The sequence below is a fragment of the Passer montanus genome, unplaced genomic scaffold, assembly GCF_014805655.1.
Source record: "Passer montanus isolate IOZ18808 unplaced genomic scaffold, ASM1480565v1 scaffold33, whole genome shotgun sequence".
Classification (NCBI taxonomy): Eukaryota; Metazoa; Chordata; class Aves; order Passeriformes; family Passeridae; genus Passer; species Passer montanus.
The window spans coordinates 5100991-5118503 of record NW_024368041.1 but is presented as its reverse complement, the minus strand read 5'-3'; the positions used below and the strand labels follow the sequence as shown (position 1 = coordinate 5118503).

At 42.5% G+C, this 17513-nt stretch overlaps 1 protein-coding gene across 1 annotated transcript; it reads left to right on the top strand.

The window, feature by feature from the left end:
- The first annotated feature begins 81 nt into the window (after positions 1 to 81).
- DERL1 (derlin 1) lies at positions 82 to 16543 on the top strand. The gene is made up of 8 exons (XM_039715450.1): positions 82 to 389; positions 2316 to 2427; positions 5977 to 6041; positions 8575 to 8601; positions 10549 to 10644; positions 11295 to 11347; positions 12510 to 12620; positions 13695 to 16543. The coding sequence occupies exons 1-8, from the start codon at positions 237 to 239 to the stop codon at positions 13831 to 13833; spliced, it is 756 nt and encodes a 251-aa protein (XP_039571384.1). The 5' UTR covers positions 82 to 236; the 3' UTR covers positions 13834 to 16543.
- The last annotated feature ends 970 nt before the right edge of the window (positions 16544 to 17513 follow it).

Genomic DNA, 17513 nt, shown 5'->3' with positions numbered 1-17513 from the left:
CAGCCCCGCCGCCCAGCAGCGGCGGCTGCTCCCCGCTCCGCCCCCGGGGCGGGACTGCCGGCTGCCGAGGCGGGGCCGGAAGCGGCGCCGGCGGCTCGGCCGAATTCGGTGGCGCCACGTCTGGCTCGGGGTCCCCTCCGTGAGCGGGCGGCGGGAGTGGCTGAGCGCTCGTCTCGTCTCTTCTTCAGTGGCCGGTTCGTGGCGAGGCCTGGGCGGCGGCCAGGCGCGGCGGCAACATGTCGGACCTGGGGGACTGGTTCCGCAGCATCCCGCTGATCACGCGCTACTGGTTCGCCGGCTCCATCGCGGTTCCGCTCGTGGGCAAGCTGGGCCTCGTCAGCCCCGTCAACCTTTTCCTCTGGCCTGACGCCTTCATCCACCGCTTCCAGGTACGGGCCGCACTACCGCTCCCGGCGTGCCCCGCGGCGCCCGCACAGTAGCTCACTGTGACTCGCTGCGCGCACGGCCTTCTGGGAATTGTAGTGCGCGGCAGCGTTGCGGGGCCTCGCTGGGGCTACGCGCGGGGCCGGCCGCTCCCCCGGCTCCGCGGCCGCGCTGGAAGCGCCGTGCACCGAGACCGCGCCCAGGGGAGACCGGGGTGACCGGAGCCCCTCCGGCGGGAGTGGAGCCGCCTTCGCCCTCAGCCTGTACAGGGCCTGCGGGGAGAGCGCCGGGTAAACCCGGGCCCAGCCCGCAGGCCCGAGGGCCCCACCGCGCTGACGGCTGCGCGTCCCTGCCAGGGTGCAGAGGGAGGGCTGTCGGCCCTGGCAGTCCTGTAGTTCGTCTTGTGCCTCAGACTGGTGTGGGTTTTCCTACGTTTTTTGTGGGCGTTGTTGTGGTGGGCACTGGTTGTTGTGCCAAGGAGCTCTGTGGCTGTGGCTACAGGTGACTTGCCCAGCTCTTTGTTTGTCTGTGACTTTAGGAGCTGTAAGTTTGGGCTTGTGGGGTGTGCAAACATCCCAGACTGCAGCTGGCCCGGGAGGTTTTGAGGCAGAGGCATGGAGCTCCTGCGGTGGGTACAGTGAGGGCAACAAAGGTGATCAAGGAACTGGAGCATCTCTGGTGAGGAGTGGCTGAGGGAGCTGGGCCTCTTCAGCCTCCGGGAGAGAGAACTGAGAGGGGACCTCAGCAGTTTCTGTGAGTATCAGAAGGGAGGTGTCAGAAGATGGACAAATGCAAACGGGCAGAAACTGATGCGTGGGAAGTTCCACCTGACCTGGGTGACCATGCACGGGAAGTGACTGACTGGGGAGGCTGTGGAATCGCCCACTCTGGTCCCTTTTAACGTGACATATTCTATGATTCTCTAACAGAGTGCATTTGCACCTTCTGGTTTGGAATTTGAAAACGCTTCTGTTTGGGATTGTTGATTCCTTTGCTTAGATATGGTCCATGTAAACTGACAACTGATGCCTTGAAGTGTCAGACATGCAGTGTTTCTGGGTACAATAGCAATATCAAAAGTGGTCTTAAACTGGACATATTTTTCCTTGCACTGTTATGTGCAAGGTTCAGTGTTGGGGGAGCACTCATTGGAGGAGCTCAAAATGAAGAAAGAGTAGAGATTTCAATTTTTAAATTTCTATTGTATCATCTCATTATATCTTCACTGAAGAAAGAAAAAAAAAAATGAAAGCCTTGACTTGCTCTGTACCTTGATTCATGTATTATTCCTAAAATTTAGTAGCATAAATGACTGTTTTTTCCTCTAGTTCTGTTATTCCTTTTTGAACTGCGATGTTCAGGATCCCAATACTCAGTGTGGAAATGTTGCTGCTTGAAGAGCTCATTCATGAATGACCAGGCATTTTCTGTGCTTGCTACGTGCTGCCATGCAGTTGGCTATGCCCAATATTCATAGCTGGGAGGCTGTCCCAGAGCAGATCCCAAATGCTCAGAGCAGCACGTGCTGTCTGGAATGGTGCACTAAAGGCTGTGGATTCTTTGGCCTCTGTTCAACAGAGAAGAATGGGTTTTGTATGGCTGGTTTTTAAACAGGGTAGCATCCTTGCCAGTGAGTCTCTTTTGAACTGCATTAAAGACTCACTGCTGCAAAGATGTGATGGAAAGCAGTTTGCAAAGTTGTGTGTTATTTCTGGGGTAGTCTCAGTAGCTTTGCTTACCAGATTGAAAGGAAACACCACAACTAGAAAAGCTGCTGAAGCAGGAACAATCGATACTTGCGCTATTTTTAATCTTCTTCTTGATGTTCCAAGTTCTCATTCATTATCAAGTAATGAATGTAAATAAAAAGCCTGTGCTCATGAGTTCATTCTGCAGTTTATAAATACATCTTTCTCTTTTGATCTGGACAGATCTGGCGGCCGATAACGGCGACTTTCTTCTTCCCAGTGGGACCTGGAACGGGATTTCTCTACTTGGTGAATTTGTATTTCTTGTATCAATATTCCTCACGACTAGAAACAGGTATGTTGACCACTAAATTGTATGCTCCTGTTGAACCCTGCCTGAGCTGATAAGAGATGGCTCATCTCTGTGCCAGCTTATGTTGGTCAGCATGAATCTGCTCTGAAAACTGATTTTCTGTGGCTGGCTCCTTCCCTTTGGCCATTTAGGATCTGATACTAGGATCTGATACTAGGTTCTGTAGGAGGGCCTGGTGCTTTTAATTGCTGGATTTAAGGAAGTGAGTGAGACGGATTAAAAGATGATGTTTACTTCTGGTTTTTTGTGCCTGATGTTTTTTTTATCAGAGAAGGATGATAGAGCATGGTATAATAATGGGCTTATCCATTGGGAGAAAATAACATCAGTTTTTTTCTTGTTTTAATAGGGATGCTTATTTGTGTTATTCTGTTGTCTGTGTTGAATTGAGAGGTACCTCCTTCAAAGGAAGTCTTCCTCTCTGCCTAACAGATATGTGGAAATGTTAAGAGACTGAAGGGTTTTCAGTTAAGGGGAAAAATTAAGTGAAAAAAAGGAGATCAGATAATGGCCATTTAGGATCTGATACTAGGATCTGATACTAGGTTCTGTAGGAGGGCCTGGTGCTTTTAATTGCTGGATTTAAGGAAGTGAGTGAGACGGATTAAAAGATGATGTTTACTTCTGGTTTTTTGTACCTGATGTTTTTTTTTATCAGAGAAGGATGATAGAGCATGGTATAATAATGGGCTTATCCATTGGGAGAAAATAACATCAGTTTTTTTCTTGTTTTAATAGGGATGCTTATTTGTGTTATTCTGTTGTCTGTGTTGAATTGAGAGATACCTCCTTCAAAGGAAGTCTTCCTCTCTGCCTAACAGATATGTGGAAATGTTAAGAGACTGAAGGGTTTTCAGTTAAGGGGAAAAATTAAGTGAATAAAAGGAGATCAGATGCTTTCTCTCAAACAAAGGGATTGTTGGTATAAGGTAGCTTCAAAACTGGTTTCCTTTTGCACTGCCCAGTTCATTAAACCTAGGAAAAAAATAGGTTTAATTGACATACATAATTACAATATTTGCAAAGCCAGACCCTCCTGAAAGCCTTTGTGATCAAGAATTTCAGTGTCATTCTAATGGAGTCTTAGAACTGATAATGTAAAGGGGAATGCATTGGAAGGTGATGTTGGGAAGTCCCACGAGAGAGGAGATCCCTGGTAGACCTGCCCTCCAGAGAGCATTGTGGAATCACATTAAGTCTTAAGAAGAGTGGTAGGGAAGGGCAGGAGTGGTGCCAGATTGTGTTTGGTCACTTTCTTAGTGAAAGTTAAATACTGGTTTAATAGCTAGAAATGGTTCCTGCTTGCTTTTGAGCCTTTCTGCAGTAGTTCATGAGTACATGAGAGTGCTCACAGTTCTGACTGGGCAAAGGTAGGTGTAGTAAGAGTTCCTGGCTATGCAAATTAAAAGACTTCACTGCTTGTGAAGCAAAAATGCTCTAGTTGTCTGTGATTCTAGATGTGCTGTGGCACACATCTCAGGAAAGGGAGTAAATTTCTGCTGTACAACAGATCTGGATTTTGAAACTGGGAAGTCATCTGTGTTGTTTGAACCAATGCATTTCTTTTATGTTACAGTCATTTTTCTGGGTATAAATTAAATTCTTGGTTAGGTTGGTCCCTTCTCTGAAAAAAGCCTGTATCCTTCTGTAGTTAGAAGGTAAATAAGTTGCTGATGGTGTTTACAGGTGGAAGTCTGCATTGGTCTGTGCCTCCTGTTGTCTGTGAAACTGAGAAAGTGAAACTTCTATTTTCAGCCTTGTGCATGGTTTTTGAGCATACACTGCTGCTGCCTGCCAGCTTCAGATTTAGCTGTCAGAGACACCTGTATGGTTTTGTGCTGTGCTTGTGCTTTCCTAACAGGCTGACCTATGACTTCCAAAGGAAAGGGAGATTGATGTCATTTTGTTTGGGTTTGGTTGGAGAAGAACATAACAAATATCAGCAGAGTAAGCAGAATATGCAGAGTTCACTCCCCAGCTGTGTGAGTGATGAGATTATGGGTCTGCAGCTCTTCCCAGATGACTGCATTATACCCTGGGCCTCATGGAAGGACCCATGGGGTAGAGCTCACCCCATACCTGTGCTGAGCAGTCTGGCAGTTTCTAGTCCAATTTCCTTAGATGTTCAAGGAAAAGTCAAATGGTTTGTCAAATACCCTCATTAGCAATCTTGTAGATAATGAGAAGTGAAAAAATTTAGAAGAATAATAATAGCTTTGATTTTCCAGTTTTGGATGGATTCCTGAGCTGGCCTTTCTACAGCCTTAGTCAGCTTCTTCTCTTTATTTGTTTTTATTTGTTGTATGGCAACAGTAAGAAAAAACCTTCAGTTTCTGTAGGTTTACAACATTAAAACTTTCTGATATATTTTTCAAAGCATGTTTTTTTCCTGTCATGCAATTTGCATGGCTGACCTTAAACAATAAACTGGTATTCTAGTAATTTTGTTTTACATAGGCTATTCTAAAAAGCTAATGCTTAAAAGTAGATTTTCTTAATTTAAGAATACTTCTATCAAGATGAGCAATGCTCACATTAAGCAGTGGCATTCTTTCTAGGCATTTTGATGTTTAATTAGGAGCATGTAATTCAGGTTGTCCGTGATGTGCTGTGTGTGTCACTGTCATTCCCACTGTCACTGTGTTTCACCCCCACTGGTCTGGGTCTTTTTTAGCAATATTTTCAAGATTTTCTTTCTTGCCTGGGTTTCTATGAAAGTTGATTCAAGTCTTGCATAGATGCTGAGGTCTCTGTCAGCCTTTGCCACAGTTAGTGAGAGTGAGAGCCTCAGCTTTTCATGTTTGCAAGGAATTGCTACAGGGTTATTTTTTAGTACTTGTCTCTGTCAGGTCTCAAACTCAACTGAGCATCTAAAGATAATTTCATTTTATATGACCTGCAGGGAATGTTACTCTTTTTGTTTCCAGTGTCCTGAAAAAATTGACACTTATTTGGAATGGTGAATTAGACAAGCAAGTGCAGCTTAGAAGGAACAGAATGTGCTGCACATGTGTACCCTCCTTGTCATGTGTGCTAATTTTTTCTGGAGTATAGAAACCACTGCATCTCTTGAGTCTGATGAGATGATGCAAAGAGGATTCAATTTGCCTAAGTGAGGGCTGGTTTTCACATGACTCAGTCATTAAACTTGGTATTTCTGCTTTTGCTGTGCACGTGTATTTCCTAATTCTTTGCTTCTAACCTGCAGTTTCATGTGAACGATGGGGTCTAACTCCATTTTTGGTCTTATGTAGTTTAAACTACTTATCTCCAGAGTCAGTGTGTTCTTTTCTCAAGTATAGACACTGCTTGTGCTCTAATGCAGTAGGCTGAATGTCTTATTTTTCAGCCTGTAGGTTGTTCTATTCTAAGGCTTTTTAAAATTTAAAAAATACTCGTAGACCACAGAGTGCATGCAAAGCAACTGTTATTAACTGAGCTTTCTTAGACTCTGAAAAATAAAAGTTGTCCTAATTTTTAATAAAAATTTCAATGCCTTTGATGATTCAAAATGACTCTTTTTATTTTCAGGGGCTTTTGATGGAAGGCCAGCAGATTACATGTTCATGCTCCTGTTTAACTGGATCTGCATTGTTGTATCCTTCTCATCATCAAACTTTGAGCAATATTTTGGTTCTCCTGTTTCCACCTGAAGTATGTTCAAGGACCAGGTTTTATCAAGGAACAGTTTTAAAATGTAGCAAATGTTCCCAGGGGAGTTTGTAGAGTTTGTAAGTGTGTAACATTCCTGTAGAGGTAGCGAGTGGCTTGCAGGGAGAACACTTAATGATGTGCTCACACGAGTGTGCAGTGTGGGGATGAGCTGTGCCTGCACAGAGCTGAGCATGTGCTGGGTGAGTGTCCCTGGTGCTGGCTGGGTTGCTTTGCTGAGCTGTCTTGTGTGGGCTAGCACTGAATTTAACGTGTTCAAGCTGCCATGTGCAAAAAGGACTGATCACTGCCTCTCCCTGAAAAGGAGAGATCCTTTACCTGCTGGGTACAAGTCATCTAAGTCTGTGAAAGCAGTGTTGTGATATCTTCACTGAGACAACTTCCTGAAGAAGCTGGGCTTGTTGGTTTGGGAATGCTGGGAAACATTTCTGTGGGCTGTGCTGTACCACCTGAATTTTCTTTTAGATCTTGAATGCAAAACTGGGAGGACTTGTTGATAAGCCAGGTGGTTGTGTCACCATTCAGAGGGATCTTTAGAGGTTGGATAAATGGGCTGACCAGGAATGAAGCTCAGCAAAGGATAGTGCAGAGTCCTGCTCTTGGCAAGGAACAGCCTCAGACAACAGGACAGACTGACAAAGCAAAGCACCTTCCAAAAAAGGCCCTGTTTGTCCTGCTGGACACAGAGTTGACCACGAACCAGCAGTGTGCCATTATGGCCAAAGTGGCCACCAGCCCCCGGGGCTGCCCTAAGGAGAGGATTGCCTGCAGGTTGAGGCAGGTGATTGCTCCTCTCTGCTCAGCCTTTGAGAGATGTGTGGGGGCTGCAGCCAGCTCTGGGTTCCCAAGGGAGATGTGGGCATACTGGAGAGAGTCCAGTGAAAGGTCATGAGGATGATTAAAGGGTTGAAGCATCTGTCACAGGAGAAGCTGGGATTGTGCAGCCTGGGATGTTGTCATATAATCATACAGTAGTTTGAATTGGAAGGGACCTTGAAAGGTTATCAAGCCCCCTGCAATGAGCAGAGACACCTTCAGCTAAATCAGGTTGCTCAGAGCCCCATTCAACCTGACCTTGAATGCTTCTGGGGGTGAAGCATCCACTATCTCTCCAGGTAACCTGTGCCAGTGCTTCACCACCCTCATAGTAAAAAATTTCTTCGTTGCACCTAGTCTGAACCAACCTTTTTTTAGTTTAAACCATTACCACTTGTCCTCTTGCAAAAGGCCCTACTATATATTTTTGTCCCCGAATTCTCTCAGGCTTTCCCTAAAAGAGAGGTGTTCCATTCCTCCAGTAACTTGTCTGGCCCCACTCCAACAGGTCCATGTCTTCTGTGCTGAGGGGGTCTGCAGCTGAACACCCAATTCCACGAAATAAAGCACAGGAAATTCCATTTAAATATGAGAAAGATACACTGTAAGGGCAGTGAAGCACTGGCATGATTGGCAAGAGAGGGTGTGGAACCTCCATCCTTGGAGATGCTCCCATTCTGCCTGTGCTGTTGCTGCCTCCTTGTAGCAATTTGCAGTGGCACAGCAGGTGGAAAAAAGGGAGGGGTGACATCAGTGTGAACCACATAGCAGGGAGCTGGTGTGTAGAAATGCTTTATCAATACATTATCTCTAGTTGCATTCAACTATGTGGAGGGAATTGCTGTTCCTGCCAGTCCTGTGGAGCCACAGCTGTAACAAGGTGCACTTGGTTACATTGTTAGGAAGATGAAGGTTTTCTTTATGATTGCAGGTGTTGGCTGTGAGCATTTAATTAACGTAATTGTGACCTGACTTTCAAACTGGTCATTTAAAAGCTTCTGGTTGCTTGCTCCCTGTGTGATGTAAGGACCAACCTGGATGCATGATCTGGGAAAATGCTGGGTGTCATTTTGTATGTATTTATGAACTGTTAAAAGCATCCTGATCGTTTTGAAATCATTCAGTGATTATTTCTACTCAGCAGTTACTACAACAGTTTCTTTGAGCTCCAAGGTGGGAGAGGAGTATTACAAGCCTGCATTGATGCGCTTTAAGAAATTGCTTCTTTTCTATGACTCATTGGCAATATATTGGTATTTTTTAATGATCTGGTATTTGTTTAGTTAGAAAAATAAAATGTCAGTGTTAAACTAATGAAATAATCCAGCTGTTGAGCTTTAATGTGCCTTTATGCAAGGTCTGATTGAGTCTTTAGCTAGCCAGTTTCATCAGGGAGGAAAAGCCAGTGCACTCATCAGCCCTTGGGGTAATGGTTTGAGGTGGGCAGCTGAAATCCTGCCAAAAAGCAGTTATTGAAACAAAGTTTGTACATCTCTAGATCATTGGGAATTTTAACCTAAAACAGTGTAGTATTAATTCTGAATATTAAAGATCTTTGCATGTGCTTTCTGTGTGTCTGCAGCTTTTTATTGTTGTAGTCTGTCAGGTTTTTCTGCATTTTCCTTCATGGTGCAATGACAGATAACTGGCTTGGTAATGGACATGCAGGTAAGTGTGCTGCAATTTCTTAGATAATAATTTTACAAAACTTTATGACTACTTAATGACTTTATAGAGAGCATTATTGACTTAACTGCCGAACATAGTTAAGCTAGGCTGTTCAGATTATATCAGAATGGACTGCTCTGTGTGTATTGTTAATTTTTCAGATTGGGTTACCCTCAGCTGAAGGCACAAGCTTGGATTTGACTGTCATACCTAACCTAGTTAGGGAGCCAAGAAGTAAAAATTGTGTCTTTGTGCAGTCAGGAAATGCTTAGACTTCTACTGAAATGGACACAAGATGTCACTTATGCACTATTTGTATTAATGAATGTGGATCTGCTTTCTTATTTTTCTATTTAAAAGTGATTCTTGGGTTTGTTAGTCTTCTCAAATTTAGTTCAGTGTGCCTTTTACTTGCCAACAGAAGGTTTTTTTGGTGAAAAATACAGCTTCAGTTTGAGACCAGAACTGTGAAGTATAAAGTCCTCACAGGAATGATTAAGGTAGTGGTCTTAAGAGCTGGTTTCAGTGAAATAATTCTTATCTTCCCAAATACTAAGGCTGAAAATTGGAAAGTGTGTTTTGGACACAACAGAGTGTCAGATAACTGCACGTCTTCAGTCTGCCTCTGCTGTTCTCATCTTCATCTGTCTCCAGCACCTAAAGACTGCACCAATATCTGTAGTATTCCATACAGAATTACTATTAGCATTTATTAGATCACTTCTCTGGCTCCCTGGTAGACAAAACCAGTGATCATGTATGTCTGGTCTGGAGTGAATTGTGTCAAGGGCTGTCCATAACTTTATACTTACACTTTTCTGTGGGGAAGATACCACACATTTTTGAAAAGCATGCTGGAGTTACCCACACATTATACAAATTTTAGACTAATTGTCTTGATTTGTATATTTTTAAAGAGGTACTTAATTTTTTTTTTATCAGCATACAAATTATTGATTAAAGAAGAATCAATTTTTTGATATAAAAGTGTGGTTTTTCTTAAAAATAAGAATTTTTACTTGTTTTGAGTGACCTTTGTTGAAATTCAGAAGACAGAGTAGGATAGCTAGGCCTCTGTTCCCAAGTCAAATGCATTCAGGTATTAGATGTTGCTTTCTTTTAAGTAAAATAAAAAGGGTTTTAATAAAACCTTTAAATAAGGTTCTTGTGTGGGGAGTCAGAGTGCACCGTGGGGCTTCTGAAAGGCTGGATTGATGTTAGGATGCCAGCTTTAATGTGGAATCTGTGAGATAGCAGCCCCCCTGAAGGGATGAGTTCTAACCTCTTTTCCAAATACAGGAGCTGGTTATAGCATTCAGCCAGTTCATGGAAATGTTGCTGGTGCAGCCTGCCCTCAGTTCAGAAATCAGCAGATGGCTAAAGCAGTGCTTTGTGTTTCTTTCGCTAGAAATAGTCCAATCAGCTAATGCAGAGTCAATGTAAAGTGTTTGAAACAACCTCAGCCCCTGGCATGGAGCTCAGGTTCCACCAAGGCTGCTGTGATACCCTGCAATGGCTGGAGCACCTTCCCCTGGGGTGCTCTCAGGACATAGGTGCAGCTGGATGGAAAACACTTCATCTGGCCCCAGATGAGGGTGTGTGGGTCAGTGCCCTGAAATGATTGTGGCACAGGTACAGGGCTCACTGCTGGAGGTGTGGGGACAAGCAGAATTCCCTGCAGCTGCTCTTTCACCTGGCACTGGCTGGAGCCCTTTGCTTTGGCATGGTCATGCAGAAGAGAATGACCAAGTAGGTTCTCCTCCTTAACTCTCTCAATAGTTTTTTAACAGATCCAGAGTATGTATTGGAAAAGATTCTTGGGCAATCTGAAAGGATTTCAGTGATGTACCATGCTTACAAACCACTTCTGAAACATAGCTCTTCCTGCCTGAGTTTCTTGTGCTTCTGTGAAAATAATGGTAATTTTGCCTTTTTTAAACATTGCAGTTGCTGATGATACCACTCATCATGTCAGTACTTTATGTGTGGGCCCAGCTGAACAGAGACATGATTGTGTCATTTTGGTTTGGAACAAGATTTAAGGTATGTCAGACAGTGTATTGGAAAGATCTCTGCCCATAAGGTGCATGTGTGAGGGGCTAAATAGAAATATTTTCTCTTCTAAAAAGCGTCTTATACTCTCACATAGAATACTCCTTGAGATGCAGCAAAGTTCATAGTCTTCCATGTGGTATCACTCAGTGTGTCTCTACTGAAAAGATGTTCTGACAATTCATTGTTCTAAAAAAAAGGAAAAAATTCCTGATAAACTTTAGCCTGGATAAAAGCTGAATGTAGTGACAAAATGTTGGTATTTTAAGCTGGGTTTTTTTCTGTGTGACCTTGGCTGTTTCTGTCAGATCTTGTAGAGAAGACTCTTTTGATAATTTCTAGACCTTTTCAAAATCAAAAACTTCAGGACTTTATTCCTTATGCAAATTTGCTGTGGAACATAGGATTCAAAAGGCATGTTTGCTTATAATGTTTGAATGAGTATGTTTTGTCTAAAAATGTTAGTTGTTGCTCAGTTTGGAGTGACCTTTTTAGGCTGAATCTGCTTAAGTTAATAGATCAGGACCTGTGTAATGCCTAAAGCATTGAGATTATGATCATGCTTATTAGTGCAGTGGGAAGTTGAGAGCAGGCTTACATCCTTAACTTGTACTTACTCTCTCCATTGCATTCTTTTTCAGGCCTGTTACCTTCCGTGGGTTATTCTGGGATTCAACTACATCATTGGTGGATCGTATGTATTTACTTATGTGGCCAGTTTGAAGTTATAAAAGCTTTTACAGCTATTTAACTTGCTGCTGAATTTAGGAGTAATATTAAAATAAGAAGCTTAAAACTGTATGATCTGACAGATAATGCTCAGTGTCACAGGTGGTTATTTGACATAAAAGCAAAGAGGAGATGTGCCTGTGAGAACTAGAGAACAGAATGTAGGTGAGGGGAGAGTAATGAGAGTTTGGTGTATTTTCCAGTAACTCCATGCATTAGGCCTTCTCCATACTAAGAAAGTAACACACTCTAAAAAAAGATGTCATCCCCTGGAACTAGACATTATTACTGGTTTTAGAAACAAGTTTAGCTTGACTCTGATAGTGCTGTTACTTCTTTCCTTCACAGAGTTGTCCAACCTGATCTTTTTTTTTTTTCAGTTTGTTAAACAAGGGAAAATGGCAATAAGCTCACAGCATGCCATATTAGCACTTGTTTAATTTTTTGGTCTCTCGTGGGTTTGTTTTTTTTACTAAACCTCTTGATGCAGAAATCCCCTCTGTGCACAGTGTGGACCCCCTCACTGGGGCCCTGCATTGACTGGGGCCTCTTGGTGCCGCTGTAACATAATTAGTGACAATAACAAGTTTGTGGTTGAGTTATAAAAGGAAGAGATAGTACAGCAAAACCAAATTCCCTTCTCTGGCTGTGCCTCCTACTGACTCATCTGTCACTTGTGAAAACTGCCTGCTCTTAGATACCTGCTGTTTCTATGCATGACAGAAGATACTCAAGGGCCTCCAGTCAGCAGTGCTTTTACAAAACTGGGAACAAAACAGCAGGAGCCAGGTTGTCTAGTGAAAACAGCAGTAACTTCTCTAGCTCTGCAGGTTATTATTTTGGGCGCTAATCACTATACGGTCTAATTCCCCAATGTAAACAAGTATTTAATTGTGTTTTCAATACAGAATGTAGAGAAGGCTTGGAAGGGAGGGTGGAACAGACTATTGATGTGTTGGTGCAGGAGGCTGGCCCTTCTAAAGAAGTGGCTGCAAAATGCTGAGGGAAGGGAAGTTTTCTGTGTGTCACGACCCTGGCAAAGCCTGGTGGCAGGTGAACAGAAGATTGTCACTCATTTATTTTCAGAGAAGACAGCATGTGAAACCATTCTTTCTTTTGCTTTACAGAGTCATCAATGAGCTGATAGGAAATCTGGTTGGGCACCTGTATTTCTTCTTAATGTTTAAATATCCAATGGATTTGGGAGGAAGGAATTTTCTGTCCACACCTCAGTTCCTGTAAGCTGACTTGATTCTTTACTTCACTATTTGGTTGGTCAAATTTTTTGTATGGTTCATCAGACATATATATGGTGGGATCACAAAGTGTAAAATACTTTGCCAAGACAACTTCTTGAGACTCTCATACAGACTGAGCTGGTGAGTCATAAAAAATGTTGAGTTACTTGTAAATGGCCCATGCGAGAGTTCTTTGTTGCCCCTTGGAATGGCTTATGTCTTTGACATTTATTCTCACGCTTAAGAATGGGTATAGTTCTGCTGTTGAATTGAGCTGCAGTAAAGAGAACTCCCTAACAATTATCAGATGGTACATAAAAGAACTTTTATCCTGTAAATCATCTGTTTTCTGTATCCCCATGTATAGTTATAGTAGCTACCAGTTCAGCAATGTTTATAGTTTTAGACTTGTGAAGGGCTATAAATGATTCTGCTTCACAGTCTATACCAGTCCTCACTGGGATTGCAAGTCTTGGATTTTGGAGTGCTTTTTCTTGAGATATGTTCAGTGTTTTGGCATTGAAATACTATGATCAGAAGCCAAAGTTCGTAGTTCAGTTGCCCTTGTCCACATAGTTTTGGGCTGCAAATACTCCTCCTTGATCAAACTTTAGTTAGCAACTCAGTTAACCCTTTTTGTAACATAAAGTGTTGAATTACAGTTATACTTTCTGTACAAGTTTCAATGAATTGGGGAGCTTTATATTCTAATTCTGTGCTTGCAAGCCCATCTGGTAAACCTAATTTTCCATAAAGATTAGAAGACAAGGTTGTTTTTAAAAATGTCTTTACAGGTGGTAACAGCTCTGAAACTGCCCTCAGTATTGTTGGTTCTGTGGAATTCTCCTGTTACCATACACATCCCAGAGATGGAAGTTTCAGTATTTCCATTTGTCAGTGCGCTGAGGGCTTAGATTTGGAAAGAATTGTCTGAAATTCTACTGGGAAAAGTCGGTTTTATTACAAAGTGTATCAGCTGAGAGGAAGTGCATGGAAAAGTGGAAAGCCCAGCCTTGGTGTTTACCTGCAAGGTCCTGCTGTTTCTCTAACTCCTCCTCCTCTGGTTTGTCCTAGTTACCGCTGGCTGCCAAACAGGAGAGGAGGAGTGTCAGGCTTTGGTGTCCCTCCTGCCAGCATGAGAAGGGCTGCAGAAGATCAGCAGGGTGGTGGAAGACACAACTGGGGCCAAGGTTTCCGGCTAGGGGACCAGTGAAGAATTGCTGCCCTTGGAAAACAGCAACTCTTCGGTTTCAATTGGACGTAGAACCGACCGCTCCTGGTGCAGAGCACGCTTAGGAACTGAGCTCTCTGCAGTACTCTTGGATTTAACTGATTGGAAAGAAAGAATGTTTCTGGTTCAAGAGCAAATTAAAAACTCCAGAAGGAAAAAATGTAGATCTTGCTCCAGGTTAGCCAGTAGTGTCCAGTGTGATTCTGCCATTAAAAATAAGCCTTCTTTATACAGTATTGTCTGTCACAACAGGATCCATTGGCTATCCTGTTCCACAATGTGGTGGAACAAGCTAGTGGTATTCTGTCTTGCCTGGTATGTTAAAAGCTTTGTTGACCACAGTAAAGTAAGAATCTAGTGTGAGGCAGATGTCTCAAAAAAGCCCCCAAGTTAGGAAGCTGACTTTTTCCATAGCTGTGCTTAAGTCCCAGGGTCTTTGGAAATATTATTTAAGTGGTATCTCTCTGATGCATTCATAAAGCAAATTGCAAATGTTTCATTTCTGTTATTAAGCCGTGTTTTGAGCAGAGCTGTTTCTTGCCATGCAGCATTTGTCCTACCTGCTACATCATGGGCTGGGCAAGGCTAAGGATTAGAGGGCTTTTGTTTGAAATGGCAATAACAGATACAGAATTGAAATCCCTAAACTTTGTGGCATGTTACAAAGCTTGTTCTGGTGAAACTGAAGTCTGGCATGACTTTTTTCCCCCCAGATCTGTGAATTCTTGTCTTCAAGGTTTCTCTTTTGATTGCCAAATTGGGTAGCATAGATACTGCTTAAACTAGAAAATGTAACATTGTGGTTAAAGGTACTGACGGCAGCATTGTTTAACTGAATCTTCAGCTTTATCTTAAAAGCTTTAAGACATCTAAGAATCAAAGCTGGAAATAATCTTTTGCAGGGTGAAGATACAATATAACAGGTTACTGTAGGACTCTTTCATTGTCAAATAAGAAATTGCATACACTGTTTATTAGCATCTGTACTATTTTTAGTAAAAATTTCTGACATGGAAAAGGGAATGATTCTGTACAGTCGTTTACTTTGCACTGGGTTCCCATGGGCAGAGCATGTGGCTAAGATCCAGGAAGCCGTGATGCCAGCTTGTTACTGACTCACTGCATGCTCTTGAGCAAACTTCTTACTTATCTCAGTTTTCCCAGCTGTAAGGAGGACTTGTGCATGTCTCACAGCATTCTTACAAGACAGCTGTCCCTGACCTCCCTAGCTGGGAGCTGCTAGTGAGCAAGTAAGGCTTAGGTTTACATAAATCCAACACTTCAGCTAGGGACACAATTACTCTAAGCTTAACCAAGACTAAGTCAGAATGTAGTTGCTCACTTTTTCTTTTGCAGAGGAGGAAGAGCATTGTCACTAGGATAAGTTTCAAGTCTGTCTGAATTGCCCTTTAGCATTTGTCATTTTTACTGGGTAGGTGGGGCACAGAAAGCTGTTCTGTCCCAACTTAGGTATCTCAGGTAACTGTAGGTAGGTGAAGTGAATCTGGGCTGATATGTTTTTATTACTACTTTGTTTCCTCACTAAACTTGGGTTCTGAAGGTGTAAAAACTTGTAAATACTAAGTGATGCAAAGCTGAGTGGAAAATAAGCACTTAGGCTGGAAATTGTAAAAAAATGCCTGTTCCATGTCTTCATTGCAACTCAGTTATGTTGATTTGGCTCGTGGAGAAATGTAGACAACTGGTAATGATTATACTGTGTGCTTAAGTTTTACAGGAACTTGGAGTTTAGAAATCACCTGCCATTTTTGTCTGTTTGGTGAAGAGTTTTAAAGATGCTCTTGTCTCTTTCTTTGTGTAAAAATGGTAGGTAGAAAAGAGGAGTGCAGTGTTGTAAATACAGATTTATCATGACCAACAGCTGCTATTTGATGTGGACTTGAATAGTCTGAGAATCATCATTTTGATAGGAGTCTTTTTAGTCATAGGAATTTCACAGCCTCCAAAGCATTTTCTTTATTTTGAGTCAGGACCCAACTTTTAAGTGAAGATGCAATAGTTTGTGACTCAGTTAAACCCCTGGCACACTCAAACTGCAGAATATCTCTGTATGGAAGGCCCAAAGGAAGGCTTCAGTGAGAGAAAGCACAGCAAAAGGCATTGTACTGGCCCACTGCACTGCATGGGGTCTTGCTTTCTAGTATGTCCTCCTTTCTAAATTAAGAGAAAAGGTTTGCAAGGAAAATAGACTTCTTATAAACCTTGCGTAGCTTCTGAGCTGCTTCAGGTCAATTTACTTTGTTTATGGAAAATTCACTTCAGAATTCCATATTACAAGCTCAGTTTGTTTGTTTCTCCATTTGTCACTTGACCTGAACTGCTGTTTGTCCCCCCACATACATTAATAATGGCAGTCTCTTGTTAAAATGAGTACCTTCTTTCTTATTTTGTACAGATAATTTCCCTTTTTGTAATCAATTTTTGTTGGCAAAGTTTTAAATTAAAATTTTAATCTCTGTTACTGTCTTTGTTTTGCTAAATCGTATTTCAGCTTAAGACAAGCCTTGTGATCTGCAGGTCCATGGGTATTGTCTGACAGCTGCACTGTGACACCATCTCCCGCTGTTGATAAAAGTACTCACAAAAATGACCTGCTTTTAGGTGGCAGTCTTGTCTTCTCTGATCAGTTGCAAAATCATAAAGGCATTTTCTTTGTCTCTGTTTACACCATGAGTTTTGACAGACTGTGTCCTTCTGGGCTATTACCATTTTACAGCTGTTTTTATGTACTTGATTATCAATTCTTTGTAATTTGGGAGAAAGCATCCTTCTACCTACCCTCAAACTTTGTGGGATTGATACAGATCACTTACTTTTCCAGAGGTAAGCTTGGAATTCTGCAGTACCCTCTCTGTCCAGACTGGTGTGCACAGCTGCCAGAATTCCTTCTGAGGCTCTTGCCATAGCTGGTTTGGTGATGGACACATTGGGCATCCTCTGACTCTTCCAGCCCTCAGCATTCATCTGACTGCACTTTTCCTGTTTGTTACCATAGTGGCCTCAAAGAAAATCGTGGACTTGGTACAGAAAGGACTGTATGAATTAGTTGTGCTCCTTGTACTGGACAGGCTGGGTCCATGCTAAATAGAAGAGCATGGCAAGTGTGTACCTTTTGATTTTGCTCCAGCTGCATAAAGAGTCAGCAGAAGAGCCAAGAATATGAAATCAAATGCTTCATCTGTCATTCCTGTCACTTCATCTTGGCAACAGCTCCTCTCTCAGCACAGCTCAGTGATGTGGTGTTCCAGTGACTTAATAAGAAATTATCTGTTGTCATCCAGTGATTGCACTAGGAAAACTGAGAGCCTTTCATTTTCAGGGGAGCATATTGTTTGCACTGCAACATAAGATTTTCTGTGTTTATGTATCACTGTGTACCTTACCAGGGAGGAGGATTGCTTTGCCTTGGTGGCTCAGGTCGTGAGCAGGAGAGATACACTTCAGTTTACAGTTTGAAGCTTCTGATACAACAAGTCACTTTGTAATGACTTTGTTATCCTGTTCTGCATCTATCAATTAAGATGATTCATACTTCCCTTGTTCTGTGCTAGACTTAGGGTGATGGATTAATCTGTACTTGCCATAGTATGACAGAGCACTAATTTTGGTGAAGATGTTCTTAGCATTGCTATTGCCTGCAC

Bases quoted from the DNA above. Each gene is read 5' to 3' on its own strand.
- DERL1 (XM_039715450.1), top strand. From the start codon at position 237: ATGTCGGACCTGGGGGACTGGTTCCGCAGCATCCCGCTGATCACGCGC. The intron at 390-2,315 runs GTACGGGCCGCA...TGATCTGGACAG, and splicing joins CCTTCATCCACCGCTTCCAG to ATCTGGCGGCCGATAACGGC. The intron at 8,602-10,548 runs GTAAGTGTGCTG...TAAACATTGCAG, and splicing joins GCTTGGTAATGGACATGCAG to TTGCTGATGATACCACTCAT.